Source organism: Cinclus cinclus, chromosome 10 (assembly GCF_963662255.1).
Source record: "Cinclus cinclus chromosome 10, bCinCin1.1, whole genome shotgun sequence".
In the NCBI taxonomy this organism is placed as follows: domain Eukaryota; kingdom Metazoa; phylum Chordata; class Aves; order Passeriformes; family Cinclidae; genus Cinclus; species Cinclus cinclus.
This window is the reverse complement of record NC_085055.1, coordinates 24,900,974-24,928,515: the sequence shown is the minus strand read 5'-3', so window position 1 is coordinate 24,928,515 and position 27,542 is coordinate 24,900,974. Positions and strand designations below refer to the sequence as shown.

General features: G+C 51.3%; 2 protein-coding genes across 2 annotated transcripts in view; one reads left to right on the top strand and one right to left on the bottom strand.

Moving 5' to 3' along the window:
- Nucleotides 1-3,793: 3,793 nt before the first annotated feature.
- Nucleotides 3,794-6,331, bottom strand: LOC134047980 (transcription cofactor HES-6-like). The gene is given in 5 exon segments (XM_062499495.1): nucleotides 3,794-4,239; nucleotides 5,364-5,442; nucleotides 5,594-5,689; nucleotides 6,093-6,170; nucleotides 6,173-6,331. Coding segments are annotated over 5 exon segments (858 nt in total).
- Nucleotides 6,332-22,788: 16,457 nt separating this feature from the next.
- CAB39 (calcium binding protein 39) overlaps nucleotides 22,789-27,542 on the top strand; it is a 42,463-nt gene continuing 37,709 nt past the window's right edge. The window contains exon 1 of the mRNA XM_062499112.1: nucleotides 22,789-22,878. The gene's annotated coding sequence lies outside the window, so the exon portion shown is untranslated. The remainder of the gene's footprint in view (nucleotides 22,879-27,542) is intronic.

Sequence of the window (27,542 nt, the reverse complement as noted above, 5' to 3'; positions counted from 1 at the left end):
ATCACTTCTGCCAGTGATCTGTAAGCACTCACAGCCATGGCAGTGTGGTTCCAAGCAATTTGAAAACATTTCTTCATGGGGTTTTGCAAGACTGCTTGCTTGGGAGTGCAAAGGATCAGCCAGACCCTCTGGAGAGGTCACACTGGCAGAGCACAGTCTCCTTTTTGCCAAAGTGAGCACTCAGCAAAGAGGTCAAGTGAAGATACAGCTCACGTTCCCTTTTTCTGCACTGCTCAGCCCCCTCAGGCAGTGATGTGCAGAGGCTCAGCACCACTCCTAAATCCCTAAAACACTTTGGCCTTGTCACCGAGGGTGGCTGTGGACCTTCAGGCTGGGGGAAGGAGTAAGGGAAAAGGCAGGGATGCTCAGAGGCCCCATGAGTTGTGTATGTCTGGGAGAAGACAGCCTGGCAGGGCCCCAGTTTCTCTTACATACTGATGATGCTCTGTGCTTTCCTAGGGGGAAAGGGTTTGGTCCTGTTTTCTGAGAAATAAGTAAGAGTTTTCTTCTTGGTTTCCATGAGAACAGGTCTGGGAGTGAAGTTTTTATAAAGAGGACTGTTGTGCATGTGGGTGTTTTGTCCACCTGGCCTTATGTTGCTATAAAAATCAGTAGTTGCTTTGCAGTGAAGGCATGTGAGGGTAGTGGGGCTCGGGTCCAGCCTTCCCCACATCCCTGTGTTCACAGCAACTGATGTCTGCTTTTTAATTCTCCATTCACCAATACATTCCTGGAACAGCACTTCGGCAGGGCACAAAGCCCAGCTCTGCTGCTGTCCCACCCCTGCATGTGCTGGGGAGATGTGATGCATCCAGCAAACAGGTCTGTCTGGCCATGCCTGAGCCCAGGAATCTGGTCTGGGTGCTTGTGTTGGCTGTTTTCAGCCTGCACGTGAGGTGTCTGTGCCTCCAAACCCTGTCTGTGCCTTGGGAACGCAGTCCCAGCTGGGAATGGGGTTGCAGCCTGGAAGCTGCTGGTCTGGGTGCTGCAGGATCCATCCTTGGGTTGTGCTGGGGCACCTCTGGCAGTCCAGACACGGCCACTGGTGCCTGCTGCAGATGTGAGAGCAGCATCTGTCTGCTGTGTCCAGAGCCTGTGGGAGAGGCAGCTTCCATCAGCAGCTGCCAAGGACTGTGCTCTCCACTCTGCCCTGGCCAGCTGGCTGGGGAACTGCTCTGCTCCCTCTCCTGGGGAGGAGATGGGACCAGCTGGCAATGCATTTTTGGGTTGTCAGTGGAGAGGTGCTTATATTGAAGAGCAAAGTATTATTGCTCTTGTACAGTCCTGGCTTTGGTGAAACCAGATGTGTTTGAAGTAAATACGGAGCTCCTTTGTCAAATGTAATTAGAAGCTGAAATTCATGCGTTTGAAGTGCTGTGAGTAATCCTCCACCTTTCTGAGGAAACATCTTTTCTTTTTTTTGTAACTGAAAACTGGTGACTCGCAATGGATTCCCACAGTACTGGTTGGATAAAGGACAAGGAGACAAGGAGATCATATAAAAAGTCCCCCTTGGTCTGAAATGAAGGCAATGAAAAATGAGTGTCTTGTACTAAAAGTGTTACTGGCCAGGGCTTGCAGTCTCACTTTCCTATTTTTAAAACTTTCTCACCATCTGTGATGTGACCCTTCCTTCCACACCCACAACAGAAAAAAAGCCCCTACTGATTAGAAACAGGAAATAATAAAACTCACTAACCACAAAGTATTTTCAAAGACACAAAATAAACAAACAGAGATAGTGAGAAATAGATATTTCCCGCTGATCTCTTTTCAGCCTAGTAACCATAGCTAATAATTACAGTCACTGGGGATTTGCAGCTTTTAGAGGGAATATATGTTTTTTAGATGATGCTGTCAAACTGTAGTAAAATATTTTCATCTCAGTCTCTCCCAGCACAGTAATACCGTGGCCACCAGTGCCATGAGAGACACTGCTGACACCATCTAGAAGTAAAAGAGCACTTCAGCCCGAGATGGGGTGAGGAGCTGCTCTCCTTGCTGGTCACACTGGTGTGCAGTGAAGGTTCCTCTGGTGGGTGCAGCTGTGGGGGCTCTCATGGGATGTGGTTTTTATCTAACTCGGCAGTATTTGTGACAGTAAACTGGGAAGATCTTTAATGTCTTTTTTTCTGCCAGGATTTTGCTGTTTTCTTTGTCTGATTGGTTTCTCTCTACCCTTGAGTATTCTGTGTGCTTTGCTGCCGTGGTTTGCTTGGGGTGGCCCCACCTCCCACCCTCCTCTGGACCTCTGCAGAGGCATGATGATGATGATGATGATGATGATGATGATGATGATGATGTGTATTTTTCATATTGGTGATCACTCCAAAGGGCCCCATCATCTTCAGACAGGGGGTGGAAACTGAGGCTGGGGTTTGTGCAATTCTTGTTCTGTGCAATTCTGTGTCTTTACCTTTACCTTTTCCTGCTTTCAGTCAGGTGTAGGCCAGCTGTTTCTCCTACCGCCCTCATGCCACTGCTCCTAATGGCTCTTGGAGAGGGCTGGATAAAAGGGGAAAGCTTCACAGGAAAAGATGCTAAACCCGGAGGTGCTGGTTTTCACTCCTTCGGCACCTCATCAAATGGGTCTCGCTGCATAATGAGCCCCTCGGAACTGCGGGGCCATTCATTAGTATGCGCCGTGTTTGTTTAAGAGCTCCCTGCTCTTTTATTTGTGCTGTGAGTAACTTTTAACTGCCTTTGCCATGAAAAACGGGCACCAAATCTTGCCAGAGAGCAAGCAGATTGGTCCCAATCTCCTTGGTCCACTCCGCACGGAATTTTACCTTCTGTCCTCGAGATGATCTTTGTGATTCAGTTGTAAGCAAAAGCATCGATCCAGGCTGGTAAACCCAACTCTCTATTTCCTTCATAACTTTTAAAATGTTTCTGTGATCCAGGCAATGCTGCCTGTGTGTGTGGTGAACCCTGCTTTCCTACAAAGTATCGGGGCAAATGCCAAAGCAGCTCTTTCAACTGCATCAAGGAAAAACTGTTTGTGAAAGAAGCAAAGAGAAGCAGATGCTCAAACACTCTTTATTCAGAGCACATGGGACAAGGCTGGGAGAAATGTCAGTCGTTATCTTCAAAAGGTTTATTTAGAACTTTTGGTTATGGAAACAAAGAAATCCCTAAATATAACTGTATGTAACATATATATATACACACACACACGTACTCACAAGCTTAAGAGCAATGTCAGGATGTCTGGCTGGGGACAGCACAGCCAGAGTGAACAACCCAGAGAACATTTTTAAACAGCCTAAAAAGTCCAGACCAAGTCTTCCCCTTTTTCTTTATTTTCTTTTTTTTTTTCCCCTCTCCTAATCATTGAAGAAACTCAACACTGGAATCTCCTACACTGCACGGGGATGATAATAAAAATAAAAAAGAGGCCAGTCGCTTTCCCTTTTATCCAACACAGACCTCACTGGCTTATGTGAGATCTGAAGGTAAATTTGATGCCAGAGAGGGCCGTTGCTTGTTGTCTTGTATTTTTATTAATAAAAAGTTAATTATTTTAGAATGTAAGGCAAGAAAACTATATAATTATTATACACTAAAGAGCACGAGAGGATTCTATACAATAATTTAGATGTATTAAATAAATAAAAAAATAATAGCAGCCTTCTACAATGCAGGCTACACATAGGTTTACTTCGGCTTGAAGTACCCAGGTCTTTAGTACACCTACAGGAACAGATTTGCTCCACAAGTGTTTTATAGAAACATATCTATAAGATACATACGTGAGAGTGTCTAAGGTTAGGATAAAAATTGAAAGCACACTTTACCACGGTCTCCACATATCTAATGACCCCATTCTGGGGTTGTTATGGGAAAAATTTGGCTGCAGAACCTGTCTGGGAGGTGCAGCTTCAGCCTGGTTGAAAAGCGACAGCGAGGGCAGCTGGAAGGAATTTTTGGAAGCTTGTTTGTTCTCGGCAGGGCCGAGGCGCTCCTGTGACGTGTTTGTGCCTCGAGCGCTGCCCTTAGGGCTCAGCAGACTTTTCTGTGTCAGGAGAGGCTGCAGGGACGGGCTCAAAGACCTCAGTGCTGCTTTGCAGGTGTCTTCACCAGACCTGGGCAGGGACTTGAGCAGGTGGTTCAGGAGGCGAGCCCCGAGGCTCTTGTCCATCCACTCGCAGGTGAGCAGCAGGTTGTGCACCTCGTGCATGCACTGGATGTAGCCGGTGCTGTACCTCTGCTGGGCTTCCAGACCCACCTTGGAGTCAGCTGCGGGGGACAGGACACAAAGGGCTGGAGAGCGGGCGGCAGCGACCGCGGGGTCACTGCTGAAGCCGCTGGGCTTTAGGAGCTGTTTGGTTTGCGAGGGGAAGGAGAGCAGGGTGTGAGTCCCTGCGCCCTGCTGCCCGCCGATGAGGAAAACTGCGCCAAAAAGCAAAAATCGGCTCTGGAAGGAAAGGGCACCTTCCGTGGATGAAGCAGTGTCCGGCTCCATCTCCCCATCTAGTGGAGAAAGCCAAACCCCGGCAGCGGCCTGGGCCTCGGGCGGCTGGAAAGGCTCGTGCCGGGCTGCCAGGGAATCAACCCTGCTGGGAACAGGTGAGGGACCGGGGACGGGGTACGGGACTGGGGACGGGGTACGGGACTGGGGACGGGGTACGGGACCGGGGACGGGACAGGGGACGGGGTACGGGCCTGGGGACGGGGTACGGGACAGGGGACGGGGTACGGGACAGGGGACGGGGTACGGGACTGGGGACGGGGTACGGGACCGGGGATGGGGTACGGGACAGGGGACGGGGTACGGGACAGGGGACGGGGTACGGGACCGGGGATGGGGTACGGGACCGGGGATGGGGTACGGGACTGGGGACGGGGTACGGGACCGGGAACGGGGTACGGGACAGGGGACGGGGTACGGGACTGGGGACAGGGTACGGGACAGGGGACGGGGTACGGGACTGGGGACGGGGTACGGGACCGGGGATGGGGTATGGGACTGGGGATGGGGTACGGGACAGGGGACGGGGTACGGGACCGGGGATGGGGAACGGGACCGGGGATGGGGTACGGGACTGGGGACAGGGTACGGGACCGGGGATGGGGTACGGGACCGGGGATGGGGTACGGGACTGGGGACGGGGTACGGGACCGGGGATGGGGTACGGGACTGGGGACAGGGTACGGGACCGGGGATGGGGTACGGGACTGGGGACAGGGTACGGGACCGGGGATGGGGTACGGGACTGGGGATGGGGTACGGGACTGGGGACGGGGTACGGGACCGGGGACGGGGTACGGGACTGGGGATGAGGTGAAGGACCAGGAACGGGGTGAGGGACTGGGGACAGGGTGACGGGGGCCGGGAACGGGGTAAGGGAGCGGGCACTCACCCATCATCTTGCTGCTCTGGATATTCTGGAGGTGCTTCACTGTCATTTCCAGGATGTCTGCTTTTTCCAGTTTAGACTGCTGATAAGGAAAGAACACAGCAGTTAGAGGCAAAGAAGGGTTTGCACCATGCCCCGTTTCTTTAAAGATGAGGCATTTCCCTTCCTCCACCACCCCCAGCTCAATTTCCCACCAGCAAAAGGACAAAAAGCACCATAAAATGAGCACTTACATCCAGGTGAAAGGCACTCACAACAGTCTCCTTCAGCTGGTCTAAGCAGTTATTAATCCTTTCCCTTCGCTTCCGCTCAATAAGGGGTTTCCTTAACTGGCAAAGAAAAGGAGCAGGAAAAATTGCATTTGATATTTTAATTTCCTCTCCCTGCTGCAGTTCAGCAAGTCCAGGGACCCCCTCCCCTGTGTGAAGCCAGTGTAGGGTGACTCAGTGCTCAGCAGGAACCAGATGTGGATTAGAGTGTGTGCCAGCTCCAGCTATGGCCTGTCCCTGAGGTGGCATCCCCTCTCCCTTCTCCCACTTCCAATCATTTCAAACGGAGAAACTCATTTCACCCGATCAAAACAGAGAGAAGACATAGAAAGGAAGCAGAAAAACGAGTTAAATTCAGAGAAAACATCTTTCTAATAGGAGAAAAAGCCTTGTCCCCTTTCTGTGTCCTGGAAGCAGCGGCCCAACACCTCTCATTCACATGCCCAGCGCAGGGGACATTTACCTTCCTCTCCTCCTTGGTGCTGGCGACCTTGTGCGTGCCGGTAGCGGCCGCGGCCGTCATCCTGGTCCAGCTGCCGGCCCGGCTCCGGCGGGACGGGACGGGACGGGACGGGACGGGACGGGACGGGACGGGACGGGATGGGAAGGAGGCGCTCGGGCAGTAGCTAAGTCCCCTTCCAGACGGGCTCTTCGCTGCTCCGCTGCTCCTGCTCGGCTGTATTTATAACCCCAAATTAGCATCTGAAAGGCAACTTTCCTTGGCGGGACTTCTTTTCCCACACGAGGGGTCGAGCCCGGAGGTTTGTGCCCATCAATCAAAGCTGACAGGTCACTGCTTCTTTTCAATGACCGTGCCGGCCCCCCCAAACGGCGACAGATGTCCAGCCTCCGTGGCTGGGCTCTGGAGGGATCTTTTGTTCGGGAAGAAGGGAAGGAAAATGGGCGCGCTCGCAGCAGCTTGCACGGCTCCTCGTTCAATTTGCACAGATTCCCAGGGAGGGACACAATAGCCGGGAAGCGGTTGAATTACACCTGGGTAAATGCCTTCTACTCATCTTTTTCTCCTCTGTCTCCTTGAAGTGATGCCTATTTTTGCCTGCTAACCTGACCCCAGTCGTTTCACATAATTGTAATAGCCTCTTAATTTAATAACAGAGTACTTCATCTTGGAGTTCCTGCTCCCAGGAATTATTACTACAAGGAAATGATGATCGATTAAAAACTGTTGGCAGCAGACACCCGAAGGAAGGCTGTTTCCATCACAGAAATCCTCTAGGGAAAACATGGGAACTTTATTCACCTCCTGGGAACCTGAATTATCTGTTCCGCCTGGGTGGATGTAAGAAATACGTAACTCTTATAGTTTTTAGCCGCTCTGCAGAATTCAATATTAAATTTACAGGCTACTGAAGATGTAAACGAACCCAGAGGTGAGTTAGTCCTGTAGGAGCTTTACTTCTCTGGGTTTTTTTCCCCCGTGCTGCGAGGCTTGAGTGGCTTTGTGAGGAAGTATGATTGTTTGCTCCTCGGGAATGCTGGTGCAGCTGCCTTTTGAAGAGGCTTGGTGTGGGGTGAGAAGGCACTTTTATACTTCCTCATTCTGCCTGGCTTGGGGGAGAACATGAAGGTGTTTTTTCTGACCTTGTATTTGCTTTCTGAAGCTGCTTTGCTAATGAGCCAGATTTGGCAGTGTCCCGTTGAGTCCCACAGGTGAAGCCCTTTGGATTGGTGTCGAATGTGCCACCTTATTGGAAGTGCAGAGGAAGCAGCTGCAGCGATTCAGAAGCACTGCAAACCCTCCCAGCGAACTGGTGGGATTTCCCAGCTCCTGGAAAAAACCAAATATTTTTATTCAAATAAATAAACAATAATAGAAGCATTCTACAATGCAGGCTACACATAGGTTTACTTTGGATTGAAGTAACCAGGTCTTTAGTACACCTACAGGAACAGATTTGCTCCACAAGGGTTTTAAAGAAACAAATCTGTAAGATAGATAGTGCCAAGGCTGCAGAGCCCTCTGCCCCTCCAGCTCTGGGTGGGGACATACCCCAGCGATAGCAGCAGGGACATCACGTTGTTCCTTGCTCAAGCACTGTGTGGGTGTGAGTCTGTTTGCTTGTGTGTCAATGCAAACATACCTGCAGCAGGTCTGCACGCCCTGCTGCCTGGGCTCATCCCCAAAACATGTCCCTAGCCATGGCATCTGGCAGGCAGAGGCTGTTTGTCAGTCACATGCAGAGCTGGGCTGCAGTTACCTAGTGTAAGTGCCCTACTTGGCAATGGCCTGGGATGAGCTGGGGTGATGTGTTGGGAGGGGAAGGTTAATAACTTATCCTTTGTGCCAGGTAAAGGGGTGATATTCTTATCTCAGGTGCGCTGTCTTCAGACACCAAAAGGAGATCCCACAACCCCGTGCAGGAGGGCCTCACATCAGCCAGGCCAGGCTTCTCACCAGTGAAGGCCCCTTTGGTTTTCCAAGTTTTTTCCAGTCCAAGGAAATGGATTGCTGATATTTGCAAATGGTGCTGCTGAGGCCATGTGATTCCAGCAGCTCGGCCTGGAGGAGGCAGTGGCTGGGCTGGGGCAGGGGCACAGAATTTGTTTTCTGCCCAGGCTGGCAGTGCTTGCCCATCTCCCTCCACCTCGTGCAGAGAGCAGCACCTTCCCAAGACACTCAGGGCAGCAGGGGGAAGCTGCAATCACCTCAGCTCCTGGCACAGCTGAGCATGGCAGGGGTGTCAGCAAACTTAGAATTACTTAAAAACTCTGAAAAGCGTGTCCTGTGCCTGTTGGCGCTGCTGCAGGGTGCAGCGTGTGCCCCCATGTAGATGGCCCCGGAGGCTGGCCAGCCCCCAGTGCCACCAGGAAAGATCTCTCAGGTGTCTGTGATGGCAGCACCTCACTCCTCACCCTCTCTCCCTTCCTTGGCCCCCACTGGCGGCTCTGCCTCATCCTCCCTCCTGCTTCCTTTGTCCTGCAAGCTGCCCCGGAGCTCCGGGGCTGTTCCAGTGGACCGCGAAGCGAGGCGGTGGCCAGGGGGACAGCGGACTCCGGGGGAGCCCACGGGCAGCGTGGTGGCCCCGGGTGCCCAGCCCTAGCCCGTGCCCAGCCCACGCCGGGCTTCTGAGCCCTTTCCTTGGCTTGCTCACGGGCATCTGCTGCGGGTGAGCTCATTTCAAGGTTCATTTGTAAGACAGCACCGCAGTGAAAAAGAAGAGCAGCTTTGGCTGTAAACAGTTATTTTACACCTCTCAGTCACGGCAAAAGCCTTTATTTCGGAGGCGGGGGGTGCGGGCGGGAGAGCTGCTCTGGCTTTGGGCAAGGCTGACATCTGTGCTGGGGATTGTAGGGACCCAACAGCCCCATGCAAATGAGCATTACAGGAGCTTTCTGCGGATTGCCGCTTTCCTTTTGCGTTGCCACTGCCAGGTTTCACTGAAAAGGGGATTCCCCTTTGTAAACAAAGCCTCCCTTTTTTTCCCGGGCTTTCGGGAAAAAAAAAAAAAAAAAAAAAAAAAAAAAAGGGAAAGAGAGAGGGGTGAGCGCTGCTTAGAGTTTTCCTTTTTTTTTGCTATTTGTCTACATTTCACACCCCGGAGAAAGAAAACAACTTTTAACATCTGTTCCTGCAGTATTTAAGAGGGAAAAAAAGGCTGTTGAAAAGGGGGAAAGTGTGGCAGATGTTGGCAGGTTCCCTCCGGCGCAGATGTCTTGCTCCGAAGAAAACTTCCTTTGGGTTGCGGCGGCCGGGGCTCCTCTCTGCCTCGGGACACGCGACTGCCGAGCGAACGGGGGACGTGGGAAAGCGCCGCCGAACAAAGGCGCTTATTCAAACAAACCTGAGAGCCGTGAACAATCTAATCGCCAGCAGAGAAATGGTCAGCAGCCCCCGGCCCCGCCAGCGAGGGCTTCGGGGGCAGCCGGTGGCCACGGGACCAGGGAATTTGACCGGGCTGCAAGCAGGAGCGTCCCTTCTGTGCCCCTGCCTGCTCCCTCTGGGGCATCCAACACATCTGGTGCTCTGGCCAGAGACCATCTCTCCTGAGGTGCTGAGTGGGCTTGGCTGCTCGGCAGCCCCGGCTGTCCCACCGGCAGCAGAGGGGATGGAGGGAGGGCGGGTACCTGCCGGGCTCCTGGGCTGGGCTGGGCTGTCCCACACTCGGGACAAGACAGCACTAGAACAGGGACTGTGGGACAGCAGGGATCTTTGATTAGGCTTTTTTAAAAGAGCTTCTGCCAAGAGAGTCATCATCATCATCATCATCATCATCATCATCATCATCATCATCATCATCTTCCTCCAATCCTATTGATTACGACTAGTTGAAACAGCCTTGTGAAATGGACTTTGATAGGAAGAAAAAGTTCATTTTAATGAAAGCAAAAATCTTGAGAGAACCTTTCATTCCCCTTCTTTCTGATAAAGTAATTTAAAACAGGATTTTGCCATGAAACCTGGTGATACTTCTGCTTAGGCACTTCACAGGAAACACATGAGAAGCCCAGAGAAAAAGAAGCTGAGCCAAGAGAATTTATGTAATAAAGTAATTAATTCCAGTTTGATGTTAAAGCTGAGCAGCTCGGTGATTGTTCCTCTAATTCCTGCAAATTTTGGCCTGCTTGATCTCTGCCCCAGTCCATTTTCTCTGGGTTCTGGGCAGGGTAGAGCTGCACCTGCCAGCAAGGCTGCCATGTCCCGGGACAGCTCTTCCTCTTCCCTGCTCGGGGCCAGAGAGGAAAGCCAGGTGAGTTGAGCTGTGCTGTTTCTTTGGAGGCCAAGCACAGGGGAGAAGAGCCCAAACCCCTGCTGGGGGTGTCAGCTGTGTTTGTCCTGACAGCAGAGCCTGTCCTGCATGGCACTTGGGAAGCAGGAGGCATCTCAGCTGGGCTGAGGAGCTCCATGCTGCAGGAAGGATGTTGCACATCACCAGAGACCTGTGCACCTGCCCAGGCTGGACCCTCCTGCCTATTGCAGCTTGTGGTGACACTGTGGACACCAACTCAGAACCTGACAGGACTAACAAGGAGGCTTCTGCAGTACTGATGCAGCCCCAAGTCCAGCCTCGGCCCTGGCTGGTTAATGAATGGCCTCATTAAGGCAGCTCAGCCTTTTGCAGAAATGGATTTGCTGTGGGAGAGTGGGAGGAGATCTGGGCAATTGTTCCTGAGCACTGCTCAATCTGCAGTGTAGGTCACAGAAGGACTACTTGATCCCCCTTTATTTCCAGGTCGGAGGTCATCCAGGCTGGATTTGTACCCGTTTAAGAGACTGCTTGTCCCAGGTCTGGGGTGTGTCTGCTGGCTGGGTGTGGGGCTGGGGATGCCTGGCCCCAGCAGTGCCAGTGAGGCTGTCAGAGGGAGGGAAGGGGGTCCTGCTCTGGGGGTCCTGCCAGTCCATCACTCCCAGGCGTCCGTGGGTTTGCTGGGGTTGGCTTTATGACAGCAGCTCTGCTTTCACCATGTGGACTGGGCTTTGGGAAGCGAGGAGGAAAGCATAGGTCTGGCAGTGGGCAGAGTAAGGTGGGGACACTGGCTGCTGCCACCACAGGCACTGGGTTGGCCCTGATGTGCAACCACGGGGCACTCTCTGCACCCTGTGCTCCCTCCCTTGGCTCGGGCTCCAGGCCCGCCTTGCCATGAATAAACACACTCCAAGGAGAGGCTGTTTTACAGGGCTTTACTCACACTGAATAAGGAGGGTTTTGTCCAGCTTTTTCAGAAGGTCGGTTCTGGCTCAAGGTTGAAGTTTTAAAATAAGGAGTAAAGCTCTCCTTCAGAAAGTTTAAATCTGGACATTTCTCAGTAACTGTAACCCCCAAACAGCTGTGTTGAAGCCCTGCTCCACCAGAGCTCTTTTGCTGCTGAAATATTCCATCAGGGAGGAATGCGAGGATGTGCCAGTGCGGTGATGGGACGCAACGGGTCCAGAGGGAGCGGGAGGTACCTGGGCAGGCAGGCAGGCAGGGTGGCAGGCAGGTAGGCAGGGTGGCAGGCAGGGTGGCAGGCAGGCTGGCTGGCAGGCTGGCAGGATGGCAGGCAGGCGGGCAGGCAGGAGGGCAGGCAGGCTGGCAGGATGGCAGGCAGGTAGGCAGGCTGGCTGGCAGGGTGGCAGGCAGGTAGGCAGGCTGGCTGGAAGACTGGCAAGCAGGATGGCTGGAAGGCTGGCAGGCAGGCTGGCAGGCAGGCAGGCAGTCTGGCTGGAAGACAGGCAGGCAGGCTGGCAGGTTGGCAGGCTGGCAGGCAGGGAGGCTGGCTGGAAGATTGGCAGGTTGACAGGCAGGCTGGCTGGAAGACTGGCAGGCAGTTGGGCAGGCTGGAAGACTGACAGGCAGGCAGGCAGGCCAGCTGGCAGGCAGGGTGGCTGGAAGACTGGCAGGAAGCCAGGCAAACTGGCAGGGTGGCTGGCAGGTAGGCTGGCAAGCAGGCAGGCAGGCAGGCAGGCTGGCTGGAAGACTGGAAGGCAGGCAGGGTGGCTGGCAGGCAGGCAGGTTGGCATGCAGGTATGCAGGTAGGCAGGCTGGCAGGCAGGCAGGCTAGCTGGCAGTCGGGCAGGCAGGCAGGGTTGCAGGCAGGCTGACAAGCAGGCTGGTGGTCAGGAAGGCAGGCAGTTTGTCTGGAAGACTGACAGGTAGCCAGGCAAACTGGCAGGGTGGCTGGCAGGTAGTCTGGCAAGCAGGCAGGCAGGCAGGCTGGCAGGCAGGCAGGCTGGCTGGAAGAGTGACAGGTAGGCAGGCCGGCTGGCAGGCAGGGTTGCAGGCAGGCTAGCTGGAAGCGTGGCAGGCAGGCAGGCAGGCTGGCAGGCAGGCAGGGTGGCTGGAAGACTGGCTGGCAGGCAGGCAGGTGGGGAGGAAGGCAGGCAGGCTGGCTGGAAGCGTGGGAGGCAGGTAGGCTGGCTGGCAGGCAGGCAGGCGGGCTGGAAGACTGTCAAGCAGGCAGGCTAGGTGGACGACTGGCCGGCTGGCAGGCAGGGTTGCAGGCAGGCTGGCAAGCAGGCTGGCGGGCAGGAAGGCAGGCAGTTTGGCTGGAAGATTGGCAGGCAGCCTAGCAGGCAGGCTGGAAGACAGACTGGCTGGAAGACTGGCAGGCAGGCAGGCAGGCTGGCAGGCAGTCAGGAAGGCAAGCTGGCAGGCAGGGTAGCGGGCATCTGACTGGAAGTCTGGCAGGCAGGCAGGCAGGCTGGCAGTGTGGCAGGCAGCCAGGATAGAAGTCTGGCAGGCAGGCAGGCAACCTGGCAGTCACGGTGGAAGGAATGCAGGCTGGAAGACAGGCAGGCAGGTTGGCCGGAATGCTGGCAGAAGGGTAGGCTGCAGGGAAGACTAGCAGGCCATCAGGCAGGCTGACAGGCTGGCAAGCAGGTAGGCCGGCTGGCAGGCAGGGAGGCTTGCTGGAAGACTGGCAGGTAGGCAGGCAGGCTGGCAGGCAGGCTGGCAGGCTGTAAGGCAAACCGGCAAGCTGGCAGGCTGGCTGGCAGGTAGGCTGGCAGGCTGGCTGGACGTCTAGCAGGTAGGTAGGCCGACTGGTTGGCTGGCAGGTGGGCAGGCAGGCTGTCATGCAGGCAGGCAGCATAGCAAGCAGGCAGGCTGGCAGGATGGATGGCTGGCTGGCAGGCAGGGAGGCTGGCTGGAAGAATGGCAGGCAGGCAGGCAGGCTGTAATGCTGGCAAGCAGCAGGCAGGCAGACAGGCTGGCAGGCTGGCTGGCAGGCAGGCTGGCTGGCAGGAAGGCAGGGTGGCAGGCAGGCAGATTGACAGGCAGTCTGGATGGAAGAATGGCCGGCAGGCTGGCAGGCTGACAGGCAGGGAGGCTGGCTGGAAGACTGGCAGTCAGGCAGACAGGCTGACTGGAAGACTGGCAGGCAGGAATTCAGGCCAGCAGGCAGGCTGGCAGGCTAGCAGGGTGGCAGGCAGGCTGGTGGGCAGGTTGGAAGACGTGTCGGCAGGTGGGCAGGCGGGTAGGCGGGCAGGCTGGCAGTCAGGCAGGTGGGCTGGCAGGCATGCGGGCTGCGAAGCAGGCTGGCGGGCAGGATGGCAGGCAGGCAGACAGGCCAGCCAGCAGGCAGGCTGGAAGACTTTCAGGCAGGCAGGCATGCTGGCAGGCAGACTGGCAGGCAGGCAGGCAGGCAGGCAGACTGGCAGGCAGGCTGGCAGACTGGCGGGCAGGAAGGCAGGCAGCTTGGCTGGAAGATTTTCAGGCAGGCAGGCAGGCTGGCAGACAGTGTAGCTGGTGGGTGGTCAGCAAAACCCACTCACCCTTCAACAGCCCCATCTGGCCTGTGCGCAAGTCTGACGGAGAATGGAGATTGACTGTAGACTATCGTACATTGAATGAAGTGACTCCACCGCTGAGCGCTGCCGTGCCGGACATGCTGGAACTCCAGTACGAGCTGGAGTCCAAGGCAGCAAAGTGGTACGCCACCATTGACATTGCCAATGCATTTTTCTCCATTCCTCTGGCAGCAGAGTGCAGGCCTCAGTTTGCTTTCACCTGGAGGGGCGTGCAGTACACCTGGAACCGACTGCCCCAGGGGTGGAAACACAGCCCCACCATCTGCCATGGACAGATCCAGCAAAGACAATCCAATTTGTGGGGTGGTTTTTGCTCAAGGACCAAGTTGTACCTGGTGGGTGATGCAAAGGGATGGAAAGACCCGATGCATACCCCAAGGAGACCTTGTTTTAGGGTGAACTACCTACAATACTGTGCCTGTATCTGTAACTGTATGGATGTCTATAATTTGAAGATTTTAATTTGATGTAGCATGATGGTAGGGGAAAATTCAGGGTGGATAATGTTGGGGGTTGGTTCTTTCCCTTTTCCCTCTGTGGAATTTTCCCCATTGTCATGCTAAGATACCTGTTCACTGGGCCCTGGTGACAAGGGGGAGGGGAGAGAGGAGGGAAACCCCGCGAGATTCAAACAGCCAGAAGAGGAAGCAGAAGGCTGGGCCTCGGCCCATTTCCCCCGTAGAGTTCGGACGAGAAGGACGATCGCCGCCTCAGCCCCATCCCTGCCATCCCAGCACCAGGAATCATCCTCACTGCTGTCAGACCCTGCCCTGCTGCCTCTCACTGTAACCTGCCACCATCCAGCACTCTGCTGAGCATTGGGACCCACACCGTGAGCGGAGGGCTCTCTCTCCATCTCTCTCTCCCCCTGGGACAGCTCTGCCATCACCCCCAGCCCTCCTGCAGCTCTGCGGGACCTGCCCGCCCCCAGCACCGGGAACTGCAGCTCAGGGAAAAGGTGCCTGCAGCCAGAAAGGGACTGGGACTGAGTTACTGTTCTGTTTGTGGGTAATTTCATAGCTGCTGTTGTTCTTGTTTGTCTTGTTAGATATACTAGTAAAGAACTGTTATTCCTATCCCCATATCTTTGCCTGAGAGCTCCCTTAATTTCAGAATCATAATAATCTGTAGGAAGGAAGGATCACATTTTTCAGTTCAAAGGGAGGCTTCTGCTTTCCTCAGCAAACACCTGTCTTTCAAACTAGGACACTAGGTCACTGTTTTTGGCAGAGGTCTGGGAGGTGATGGGGTTTGTGGTGTTGTGTGGTGAGTGAAATATAGGCACAGGGCATCTGGCAGATGAGTTTGATATCTTTGATGAGTGGTGGCCTATCAAAGCCTGTGAACTCACCATGGTGTGGGCAGGGGAGGAGTGCAGTTGGGAGTTCACCCGCTCTTCCTGCTATTGGTGGGGAGAGAGGTCATATATGGCATTGGACAGTGCCACATGAAGTATTTTCATCACAGAGAAAGCCCAGCTCCAAAAGTAGCACTGAACATCTGGAAATTCTGTTGACATCTCTATCTCCATCTCCTTTACCGAGTGCATCCAACCTCTCTGGCCCCAGCTCAGCCTCCTGGGTACCAGCTGGCTCTACCATCTTTGGGTGTGAACTCCTGGGATAGGAAATAATTACAAGGCTGCTACCAGTTGAGTAATTCTCGGCTTTTCTTTAACACACCCCCATCCAGCCTTTGTGTTAAGGATCAGCTGATGCTCTTGCCATTGCTCAAGCTGTCTCCTGCCTAGCAGGTTAGCAGTGCTCCAGGCCCCACAGGAAATCTTATCTGCTGCTTCTCAGCCAGAATGCTTGAAACACAGCTCCTGGACCAAAAATGCCTTATAGGAAGCAGAAAATCTGATAAGCTGTGTGGGTGGTGGCAGGCTGTAAGGGTTAGCCCCTTGCCTTGCTGAAGAGGTGGTACAAGGGAGAAGAACCAAGCTTCATGAGGAGAGCATAGGGGACTTTGAGGGACTATTCAAGGAGAATACTTGAACTTTCCTTATGCAGCATGCCTTGAGTTATTTCATTCAGGAGGGCAGTGCTGGGTGTTCTCACACTCTGTGTGTGTGAGATATTACCAGATGTCACTTGATAACAAGCCTGATCTGTAATGGAGCAAGTGCTTGGTTTATTCAGTAAGCTTCACTTTCACAGCAGCACAGATGCCTGAGTCCCCAGACGTTGGAACCCTGGGCTCAAGCACCCTGTACCCCAGCCCTGCACATCCCACATCACCTGTTTCTTCTTAGCTTCTCGGTTCTTGAGGCTACGGAGTGATGTGGGTTAAGATTCATCTTGGTGAGAAAAATATCTCTTCTGTGAGTAAATGTGGCTTTTGTGCCAGCCTGCCCACACACCAATGCTTGCTTTTTACATATGCTGTCACCACATCCTGAGCCCCTGACACAGAGCACCTTGTCAGCAGGAATGGGGCAACCAGGCCAGCCATGGGCATGCTCTGCAGGAAGAGTGACCTGTGTGTTGTCCTGGGTGCCTGGGCCACCCACGGGAGCTCTGGCCTTACCAGCAGCATTCCCGACCTGCTGCCCCTTTCTGTTGCTGCAGGGCTGGTATTGCAGCACCCGAGGAAGTGGGGAAACACTCAGTTGGATATTTGGCACTTTGTGGTTCTATCTTACCACAGCTTGTCTCCTGCTGCAACAGCGGGAAACAGGAGGGTTTAGGAGGGGAGGGCATGAGCTGCAGGGTCTCTGGTCTATGTAAGCCAAGTCTGACCTGGATTGTGTAGGAAATCTCATGATGTTTTCTAAGATTTTTTTTAATCTGTATTTTTGTGACTAATTTTTCACCAAATAAAGCAAAAGGTTTTATACAATTTTGCTTTTGTTTATGAATACTGTCTGCTTTAAACCAACCTCTTAAATTTCTTTACTTTTTACCCCCTTATCAGTTATATCTAGGAGATTCTCATTTATTACAGGGATGACAATTTCTTATTCCTGTGGAGGAACCAGAAGGTGTAGGAAGTCCTGCTGGCTCTTGGGACATAGTCACTTTAGGGTAGGAAAGCCACGGCCCTGACAAGATGAAGAGCAAGCAGGAGTGGTGAGAAGGTGGGTCTTGCTCCATGGGCTGGTCTGGGAAGAAAAAAAGCAGAGTTTGCACTTGTTTCAGCTTCTCCATAACAAGGCCATGTAAAATAATAACAAAACCCCCATTGCCACAACCTATTTTTATCTTGCTTGTTTATTTTTAATATTAGGAGCTCTGCCCTGTCAAAAAGCAAAAGAGGCCATGAGACACGAGTTCCCTGAGGAGTTTTCTAGAAGCAAACCTGTGATCAGCTGGGTGTCTTGTGTTGGAAAGATGTTTCATCCCCTCTCCCCATTCCAGGTGTGTCTGTACATGCATGTTCAGACAACGATGCTCTCTCACACTTGCACACAGACAATTTTCAAATATTCAATTTTGTAGCCCTTTTCCAAAGCAGTGCCTGACTTTGAAGGTCGGGACAACAGAGCTCTGGAAACCTCCCCTTATTGGGAGCCAGGGGTCCCATCAGGAGAAGGAGGAGAGGTGCAGAAGAGCTTTAGAGAATCTCAGGAAAGGTCATGCTGGTGTTGTCAAGTGATGTGACAAGGGCTCCTGCTAGCTGAGCCTGAGCACAGCTGAAGAGTAGCACTAAGCCTGTGCCCATCACAGGTTTCTTCTTTTAGAGCTAATCAATTTGTTTCTGCAAAGCCCTTTGAGGGGGTAAAGGGGCAAGCAAGTGCATAGCGGTGTTATCCAGAGGTTGTGAGCTTCAGAGTTTAACAGGCACTACTTAAATATGAACTGAGTTAGCACCTTGTAATTTCTTGAAAATGTAAAAGAACAGGGAAAGCATCTAAAAAAAACCCCAACAGTCATTTTCAGTAGAGCTCACAGCCTTGTGTCTTTCTGCATGATTTGGGATTCTTAGTGTATTTGCTTCCAGTTCTGTTGAATTAATGGCTGTATTTGCCTGGTTTTTGTGTATGGTAGGGGGCTTTTTTGGTTGGTTGGTTGGTTGGTTTTTTTGTTTGTTGGTTTTGGTTTGGTCTTTTTTATTTTTTATTTAGCTCAGGAAATACATTCCATAGCAGTGCTGTTTCTTGGGGTGACTTCTGTTACTTCCTTTCATGTTTGCCATGCTGATGGAAATCTGATTTTGGCTTTAGTAGTAGATCTTCCCTGGAATGGATGCTGTGCTTCACAGATAACTTTCAGTTGTTCCACAGTAATAAAAAGTTCATTAAAATTACTTGCTCTCCAGGAAAGGAATTTGCAACAGATTTTTTTTCTATGATTTTTCACATAATTGTTTTCTCTTTTCTGACAATGTTTACATGCTGACCCTTAGTTCTTGTGGTTTGCTATAATATTTTTATAATGTGTTTCTAATTCTGAAATGGAACCTTGAATTAAAGATAAATCATGGAATCTCCATGAGGAAAACAACTCCTAACTGATATGAAAGACAATTACACTTAATTGTGTTTTCTACTGCAAGTAAGATTTTGGGGTGCGAGTCTGCTCATTATGTATTAATTGAATGAACAGAAAGGTAAAAAAAAGTACTCACCCACAGAAGTTTATTTGAGAAAAGCTTTAGGAGTCTGCAGTGAATGTCTCCAGGCAGTAACGGGTGACATGCAGTCTCAGGAAATGTCACAGGCTCTTTTGAAACTTGGTGATTAAATTCTGCCACTGCAGCTTGGTTCAAAGTCCATGGAAAGACTCAGGATTCTTTTTCTGCCATTCTATAAACAGAAATAATTCAGCATAACTGCAGTTGTCCCTACTGCTAATATTTCTTCCCCAAAGCCTTTTCCCTGAAGCATCTTGTCAGGAACCAGGAGCACGGGCTCTGCTCTGTGAATCACACCAGTCCATGCCCAGTTAAAGCAAGAATTGGGTGTTGGTTCTGTTCTCCCCTTGTTGTGTCTTTCTTCAGACAGCTGGCAAGATGACCCAGAGCATCTTTTGAGATGATCTGTGTCAGATGGCCATGGAGGTGTCAGATAGCCATGGGGGTGGCACAACTCCTCCATCCCATGGCATGGGTGGCACAGCCACAGCACAGGGGTTATTTCGGTGCTCCCTGCCCTCCTCCTACCACAGTCTGGGCTCTCTACAAAGGCCACTCCTGCAGGGAGCTCTCAGCTGTGACACCACCAGTGAAACCTTGGGCAGGGGGCAGTGGCACCCAAAAGCGCTGGGGGGACACTGGATGGGACATGAGAGGCAGTCGGCACAGCGGGGCAGTGAGGAGAAAGCACCCCCAAAGGGAAAGGGATGTGTGACCCATGGAGGAGAGAACATAAAGCAGGCAATGGTTACAGGGCCTTATGGAGAGCCGAGGGCAACCATGGCCATGGAGAGCTGAGGACAGCCATGGCCATGGAGAGGTGAGGGCAGCCATGGCCATGGAGAGCTGAGGGCAACCATGGCCATGGAGAGCTGGGGGCAACCATGGCCTGGAGAGCTGAGGGCAGCCATGGCCTGGAGAGCACAGGGCAGCCATGGCCTGGAGAACTGAGGACAGCCATGGCCTGGAGAGCTGAGGGCAACCATGGCCATGGAGAGCCGAGGGCAGCCATGGCCTGGAGAGGTGAGGGCAGCCATGGCCATGGAGAGCTGAGGGCAACCATGGCCTGGAGAGCTGAGGGCAGCCATGGCCTGGAGAGCACAGGGCAGCCATGGCCTGGAGAGGTGAGGGCAGCCATAGCCATGGAGAGCTGAGGGCAACCATGGCCATGGAGAGCTGAGGACAGCCATGGCCTGGAGAGCACAGGGCAACCATGGCCTGGAGAGCTGAGGGCAGCCATGGCCTGGAGAGGTGAGGCCAGCCATGGCCATGGAGAGCCGAGGGCAGCCATGGCCATAGAGAACTGAGGGCAGCCATGACCATGGAGAGCTGAGGACAGCCATGGCCATGGAGAGCCGAGGGCAGCCATGGCCTGGAGAGCCCAGGGTAGCCATGGCCTGGAGAGCCGAGGGCAGCCATGGCCTGGAGAGCTGAGGGCAGCCATGGCCATAGAGAACTGAGGGCAGCCATGGCCTGGAGAGGTGAGGGCAGCCATGGCCATAGAGAACTGAGGGCAGCCATGGCCATAGAGAACTGAGGGCAGCCATGGCCTGGAGAGCTGCCATGGCATTCCAGGAGGGAACAGCTGCTGAAGGGGGAGGAATGTGGGGCGCAAAACGGAACTGCTTGAAGGAGGATTATTTTCACAGGCTGACATATTGTTTTTCCCCAGTTCTGCTATTTTTCAGTGTGGGATGGTGATGGCAGGAATTAAAGCTGTGTTGTAGTGCATCCTGGGTCTCCCGCTGGCAGCAGAAAGCCCCAGGATACTATTCAGCTCTGTCCTTCCTCAGCAAAGCACCTGTATGCTTGCCTTTCTAAATACCCTTTTTTCCACCAGTGAAGTAACTTGGATTTTTAAAATGTTTACTCACTTCCTAATTTGCAAGGATTAATTAATTCACAATGGATCTCTCAGTCACGGCTGTGAATTAGCAAATCATTAACATGCTAAGAGCTTTCTCACATGCTGTATTTAATCCCTGCTTCTAAGAGCTTAGAAAAACCATGTTCAAGGATTTCTCTGCAGCGTGCAGGGATGGCAATTGCACTGAACCCATTTTTTGCATGATCTCTTTCCCATTTGTAAAGCAGTAGTGTCTGTTCTCCAGGAGCTGATATTGAATCCCTTTCACAGTACTTGCCTTTAGCTCCTCCTCCTCTCTTCTCACTACCCTGATTAAACCCTGTTTAAACTCGAATGGTTTTAGCCTAAGTATGGGTAACCATTTGAACTCAGATATACACACCCTTTCCATGTTAGCTTTGAAATCAACTATTACCAGCTCACAAGTGGGGTATATGAACTGCTAAAATTTTGCTGAGCACACACCATAGGTCCACCTGGACCACTGAGGTCCCATCACCTCACACAGGCACCATGACCCCTCCTGCTTCAGGTCCAGTGCTGCTGCATCTCTTACATCTTTCTACAACAGCAAGTAAATATTTGAGGGATATTAGCGAGTAGATATAAACAAATGCTGGGCATAAATACACACACTCATTTATACCCCCATGTCCTGTCCCCTGATGTGCTGAGCATGGCAGGATTAGCTGGGGCAGCCCCCTGTGGCACCAGCATGGTGCCAGGCTGGACCTGAAGCCCGTGGTACCTGTCCAGGGAAGTGTCCCATGGAACCAGTGCTGCTGCAAGCTGCATGGTCCCACTGCCCAGTGCCAGCCCCTCTGCCCAGTCCCACTGCCCAGTGCCAGCCCCTTTGTACTCCCTGCTCTTGGACACTGGGATGGCTGCAAGTGTGGTCAGATGCATTTTTTCCATGTCTGAGCTGAAGCACGCAGCTGATGAAGAACCCCAAGAGGTCAAAAGGCAGCTCTGCCCACTGACATCTGAAGTTTACCAGCCAGGGAACTGTCATGTGGAGTTCAGAGCAGGAACACGCTGCTTCAAGAAAACATCGACAAGCCCAACCCAAACCCTCCCCAGCAGTGAGATGAGGAAGTGCAGCAAAGGGGTGTGGAGACACATAATCAAAAAGCAGCTGAAGATAGAAGCTGTCAGCTCACGAGAAGCTCGTGGACATTTTGGGAAAGCAGGTCCCACATGGCTGCATGTCGGTACTTCATCAGACCCCCTGGGGCAAAGTTGCACCTCGTGGCTTGTAAGAAATTCATGACTTGTACCATTAAAAAAGTATTTTCTACTTTAAATGTATTATACTGTACTAATGGACAATATCAACTTGATCTATGCTGGGAGAGGTGAGGTCTTTTCTCCATCCAGGCTAAGTTGCATTTGTCACAGTGACAATAATAGATGAGTATAAAGTACAGGGACAGAAAACCAGTGTGGTGTCCTACCATGCCATGTTGGGGACTGCAGAAAACCTCCAGGCCGTAAATCACCAGCACCTGATGGATCAGGACAATCAGCCCATGTCCAAGGCATGATGCCAAGTTCCAACCCTGCACTGAAGCCCTGAGGGTCACAGCGTGGAAAAGAAGTTTTGACACTACAGAGGGTGTAAAGGGTCTGCAGAAAGGCAGGACAGCAGGGGGTGGGGTGGGGGGAATTATGAGAAGTACAGTAATCACAAGTAACAAATGAATAAATACCAGTAAATACAATTTAAATAATACTTACAAAAACTGCTAACTGCTAATAAAGAATAAAGGAAGAGGTTGCACCTTGAGTTCTGCACGCAGGTTTGGGCCCCTCACTTGGAAAAGGACATTGAGGTGCTGGAGTGTGTCCAGCGAAGGGCACCAATGCTTGTGAGAAGTTTAGAAAACTTGTCTTAGAGGAGTGGCTGAGGCAGGCAGGGTTGTTTAGTCTCCAGGAGCTCAGGAGGGACCCCCTTGCTCTGCACAGCTCCCTGGCAGGAGGCTGTAATAGAGATGGGGCCAGTCTCTTCTGCCCTGTCTCAGTGAGAGGACCAGAGGAAATGGCTTTAAGCTGAGGTGGGAGAATCAGATTAAATATTAGAAACATCTTTTTCCCTGTCCGGGAGGTCAGGCATCAGAACAGATTGCCACGGAGGTGATGGAGCCCCCACCCCGGAGGCGTTCAACAGGCACCTGGACCTGGTGCTGGGTGATGCGGTTTAGTGGCTTAGGGGCGCAGTGGCAGTGGGTGGGAGGCTGGACCGGGTGATCTGAAAGGTCTCTTCCAACCTCGGTGACTCCATGACTCTAATAACAATAAAAAGCCCCGCGAACAATAAAACGAGGAAATAACGACAAGGCGCGGAGGGCTCGGCAGCGCCCTGGGTCCTCCGCGGCTGCAGGGGGCGCTGTGGCGCGGGCGCGGGCGGAAGCTTGGGCGGGAGGGCTGGGCCGGTGCGACGCCGTGAGCGCGGGGCGGGGGGGACGGGCCGGGCGAGCCGGGGCCGCGCCGCCTCTGCCGCAGCCGCAGCGCCGGAGCCGAGAGCCGCCAGCGGGCGGGCGGGGCCCGCCGGACGCACAGGTACTGGGGCGGCCGGGGCCGCAGGGGGCGAGAGCCGTGGGCATTGTCCGGCGCGGGGCTGGGCCGTGCTCTGCGGGCCGCGGGTAGCGCGGCCCGGCCGGTGCCCGCCGCGCTCCGGGCCCGTTTCTCCCCTCGGCGCTGGGAGGGACCGGCCGAGTCCCGCCGGCCCGGGCAGAGGGCACGTCCCCGGGGATCGCAGCCGCTGCTCCGGGGGCACAGCCGGGCAGCCCGAGGGGAAGGGCACGGCCGGGGCTGTGCTTTCCCGTGCGGCAGCGCCCCGGTCCCCCAGCTCCTCAAACGTCGAGCCCGGGGAACGATCAACGTAAAGCCGCGCACGGCTCGCCCCGGAGCGAACCGCAGCGCTCGGGCCGCTCCCCGGGAGGGCGGAGGGACAGCGCCTGTCCCGTCACGGGGCAGGGCCGGGCCGGGGGCGCTGCCCGCGACCACCGCTCTTTGTTACGGGTTTGGCCGCGCGGAGTGGCCGGAGGTGCGGGGCCGGCACTGCCTTACGCGGCCTCTCGGGGTCCGGCTCCGAGGCCTCTTCCTACAATTGTTGTTCCTGTTGGTAGCCCCGATAGGCCTCCGCAGCGGTCGTTGTGCGGGAGGGCTGCGAGATCCTGTTTTCTTTGCAGCCTGCCCCACAGACAGCTAACGAAGCGTGGTCTCTGTTCCCTAGCATAAGAAAAGTTTTGTCATTGTTGTTTTTTTTTTTTTTTTCCCTGCAATCCGTGGAACGCTGCCGGTACTTGAACTGAGATGTATCCGGTTTTGGTGTTTTTAAATTTTTTTAAATTTTAATTTCTGGTGAAGGATCATGTAGGTGCCCAGGATTTATTTAAAACCTATATGCTGTCTTGTGGGAATGGTGTGATTTAATTTGCATGATGAGTCAAAGATTAAATTACATGACCTAGGCTCTTCAGTTTCAGTGGGGCAAATAACAATGAGTGGAAGGACAGTTTCAGTGTAGATCAGAAATTAAATTTGATTAATGTCAAAATGTTGTAGGGTTTTGCCTGTACGTGGGGTTTTTTAAACTTGCCTGTTAGGAACTCCTAATTCAAGATCCTTAGCAGTGTGGTTCATCAGGAAGTATGTCTTCCTTTTTAACACCTAGAGTTCATGTAGTCAGGCAATTTAACATCTGAGCTTGCACCTTGGTATCGAAGCTTTTAAATAATATATTTTTACTATTTAAAACACTCTGTACCTTTAATTAATAGCTCTTGCCTAATACCTGTTGATGTGGCACATGCCTTTAACTGCAGAAGAAAAAAAAAGCCACGAAATATTTTGTGAAGTAGAATAAGCATGGTGCCTGTTCTGGTCTCAGGAGTAACTTGATTTTTTGTTTTTAGTTGTCCTGTAGAAATTGGCAGCTAATGTGATCTGTAAGTGGTATGATGGTGTCTTGATAGGTTTCTCCCTGCCGAGGACTGGCTGTTGTGAGAATATTGTATTTCACAGTTAGCCTCATGGTTTTCCTGTGGTGTGAGAAAATACTGGGTCGGCCAGCTAGGATGCACTTGGCTTAAATTTATTTGTATTTAATGTGGATCTCATTTGTAGTGTAATAGACCCGTTGTTGTGGCTTTCCTCGGCCAGACAGAAGTACCTTGGGACAGGAGGAGGTCATGTCTGGTGGTGTTGGGACTGAGCAGAATAGTCTCAGAATGTGAGTTTGTACATCTGGACTAGCATGCTGCTGAATTTTTCTGAATGCTGATAGCACTGATTTTTTTCACTTAATTTTAATGACATTGTCTTCTTTATGTTGACACAGAGGTCTGAAATTTTGATGTGTTCTGTGTGTTGAACACACAGTTATATGAAGCAATTTATATTTGTAAAAATATATGTATTTACAAATAAAGGAGACCGACTAAAAGTAACAGTTGAGTAATATTTTGTGACAGCATGTCTTTGAGAGATAATTATGCTCTTTGGGTATTATCAAGCCCAGACAAATGTATATTCCCAGTGGGGTGTGATAATATTAAAACTGTGCCTCTTGAAATTCCTTGTTTGGTTTATTCAGGAGGGAATGGTATCTATTTTGCATTCTGTCATGTAGCTCTTATTAATTAATGGCTGGTAGTTGAATGAGACTCGACTGTTGCCCTGTATGTGCTGCAGTGCCTAAAGTTTTTATGGCATTTTAGTGAATATGAGAATTACTGGCCAGTGTTTTTCCTTCTGAATAATTTCTTTGTTCAGTTTTTGCAGATTTTTTTTACATTAATTGTTTGAAGCCTAATTTTTTGTGTAAAATATTTCTGAAAGCTGATAATCTCTGTACGTGCTTTAGGGGCTTTAGACACTTGCTGCAATAATGATTTTTTGGTGGAGTTTCAGAAAGGTGCTGTAATAGCTGGTGCTGCTTTGAAGCAGGGGGCAGGAAGAAACCTGGTGGCCTTTTGAATTCCCTTCTGGCCCTGCTTTTCTGTACTTGTGACACTGTGTAATATGGTTTAATTACAAGAGCAGCTATTAAAGTATGATTATCTTTGTCTAATTGGAGGCATCTTGCACTTACCTATCAAAAATAAGATTTGACTCATCTGCTCCATCAAAATTAATAGTTCCACAACAGCCTGCAGCTATTTATGTAAATAAAGTGCGAAGCAAAAATGTGAGTTGAATATTTTTCAAAAGTTGTAATTTCTGCACTGTACAGTTGAAATGTTGTCTGTTTAATTCTCTCTTTGCCCATGTTTTCTCTTGATACCATGCTTCTGGCACCATGAGGTGCAGAGATGTGAGCCAAAAGGAAGCTGAATGTCTGCAGTGAGGAGGTGAAACTTTATGCTGAGATCCCTCCCCACCCCCCCAAGTGCAAACACAAAGGTTAAATTAGCAGATGAGGCTGTCTTGAATTATTTTAAAAGACTTGAGCTGGGCTGTTAAATGCATGATCAGGGAGTACCTAAGGCTTACACTGGTGTCATGTGAGTTTGGGCTTTCTTTAGCCTGAGCAGATTTATGTGCTTTCCTTATTGCACCTTGTGATAAAATAACACCTTCATTTGCCTCTGTATAAATGCTCCTTATAAAGGCTTGAATTCAGGATTGATCCAAACTGGAAGCAGCCAAAATTCTCTGTGTTTACAGGAATAACTGTGGCCATTCCTCAACTGCCTCCATGGCCTCTTTTTGTCAGACAGTGTTAATATAGTAAGTAAATGGCTTAGGTTTAAGTAAACAACTGCAATTTGCTTTCTGACTTCCTTGGTCTCAGTATTCTATCAATGCTTGATGTAATCAAAAGACTCTACAGAAAGTTCATGACTGTTGACTTCAAATTTGCTAAAAGGAAGCAAATATTAAGCCTATCCACAAGGGCATAAAATTCTGGGGGATCTTTCTGTTTATTGAAATTCTGCTACTTGTTGTTAAATTCCAGGTTCCTTTCCAAAGATCCACTTCCTCTGTAATCCTTCCCTCCCCTTCAAACACTCAGAGAATTCATCACCAAAAAGTTAAATATAGCAAGACAGTTCAAAAACTGTTGAGTTATAATTAGGAGAGAACTGTAGTATTAGTGTAAGATGCTTTTCTAAGTTCACAAACGTCTTTGGATGAAGATATTTGTGAGTTACTACACAGATATTTAAAACATTGGATATTTTAAAGCATTCAGGTATACTGCCAAGTGTGGAAAATGGCTGCATCAGTGAAAAATTGCTCTGTGTTTTTGATCCTTGCCCTGTAGTGTATTTTTTAGTCAGTAATTATTGATAACAAATTGTTTTGTTTTTTTTTTATTTTACTAAGAGAATGTAACAAATTGTTTTAACTGCAAACCCTGCAAGATTTGAAACATGAGACTTAAAAATAGACAAGACAGAACTTGGCTATGAATTAAATGGAATTAGTTTGTCAGCTTTTCATGGAGTTGAATGTATGTGACTGTGAGAACAGTAGTTATGTTCAGTCACTCATGTGTGAGATGCCTTATCTCCTTTGAAGTTTATCTGTGTTAAAACACAGAATGAGAAAATGGAGAAACGTTTCCAGAAATGTGGAGTGTGTGATCTTTTTCTGGCTGCTAGAGCTGTCCAGGCCACCAGCTTGGCGTCTGAAGACACAGCTTTCTGAGAAGTTTTCATTGTTTTATTTACTGACTTCTGAGTAAAGCATGGCAGTGCATAGATTTGGGAGGTAAGGCAGCTGCACAGAGTTGTTGAAGGTCCCTCTGACACCCCAGCCAGCTCTCGCAGCCAGTGTTTGACTGCAACTTTCTCTGTCATTTTCTTTTTACTTTCCTGGCCAGGTGCACCTAGGGAGCTCCTCATGGAAATGGATATATTTTTCCAAATATTTGTTCAGAGCCACAACAGCTTCTCAGCTCATGTGCTGAGGAGCTTGCTTTGAGAAAAAGTCTATAGACAGTGAGTTCTGAGTGACCCCCTGTATGGAGTGGTAGATGTGTGTGCTGATCATCCATTCAGAACATCCTGCTGCAGTGGAGGCTCTGAGCTCTTCCCTGGGTAAGCAGTTTCAGGAGGTTTTGCTACCCTTGTAGAAGTGAGGCAAAAGTTGTTTGTGCTGTTGTAGTTTACTTTTGACTGTTGCATGTGAAGTTACTAGCAGATGTAGCAGGTTATACTCCGTTTGATAGATGGCAAAAGATTGAAATTTTTTTTTTGTTTGATGTATTGCAA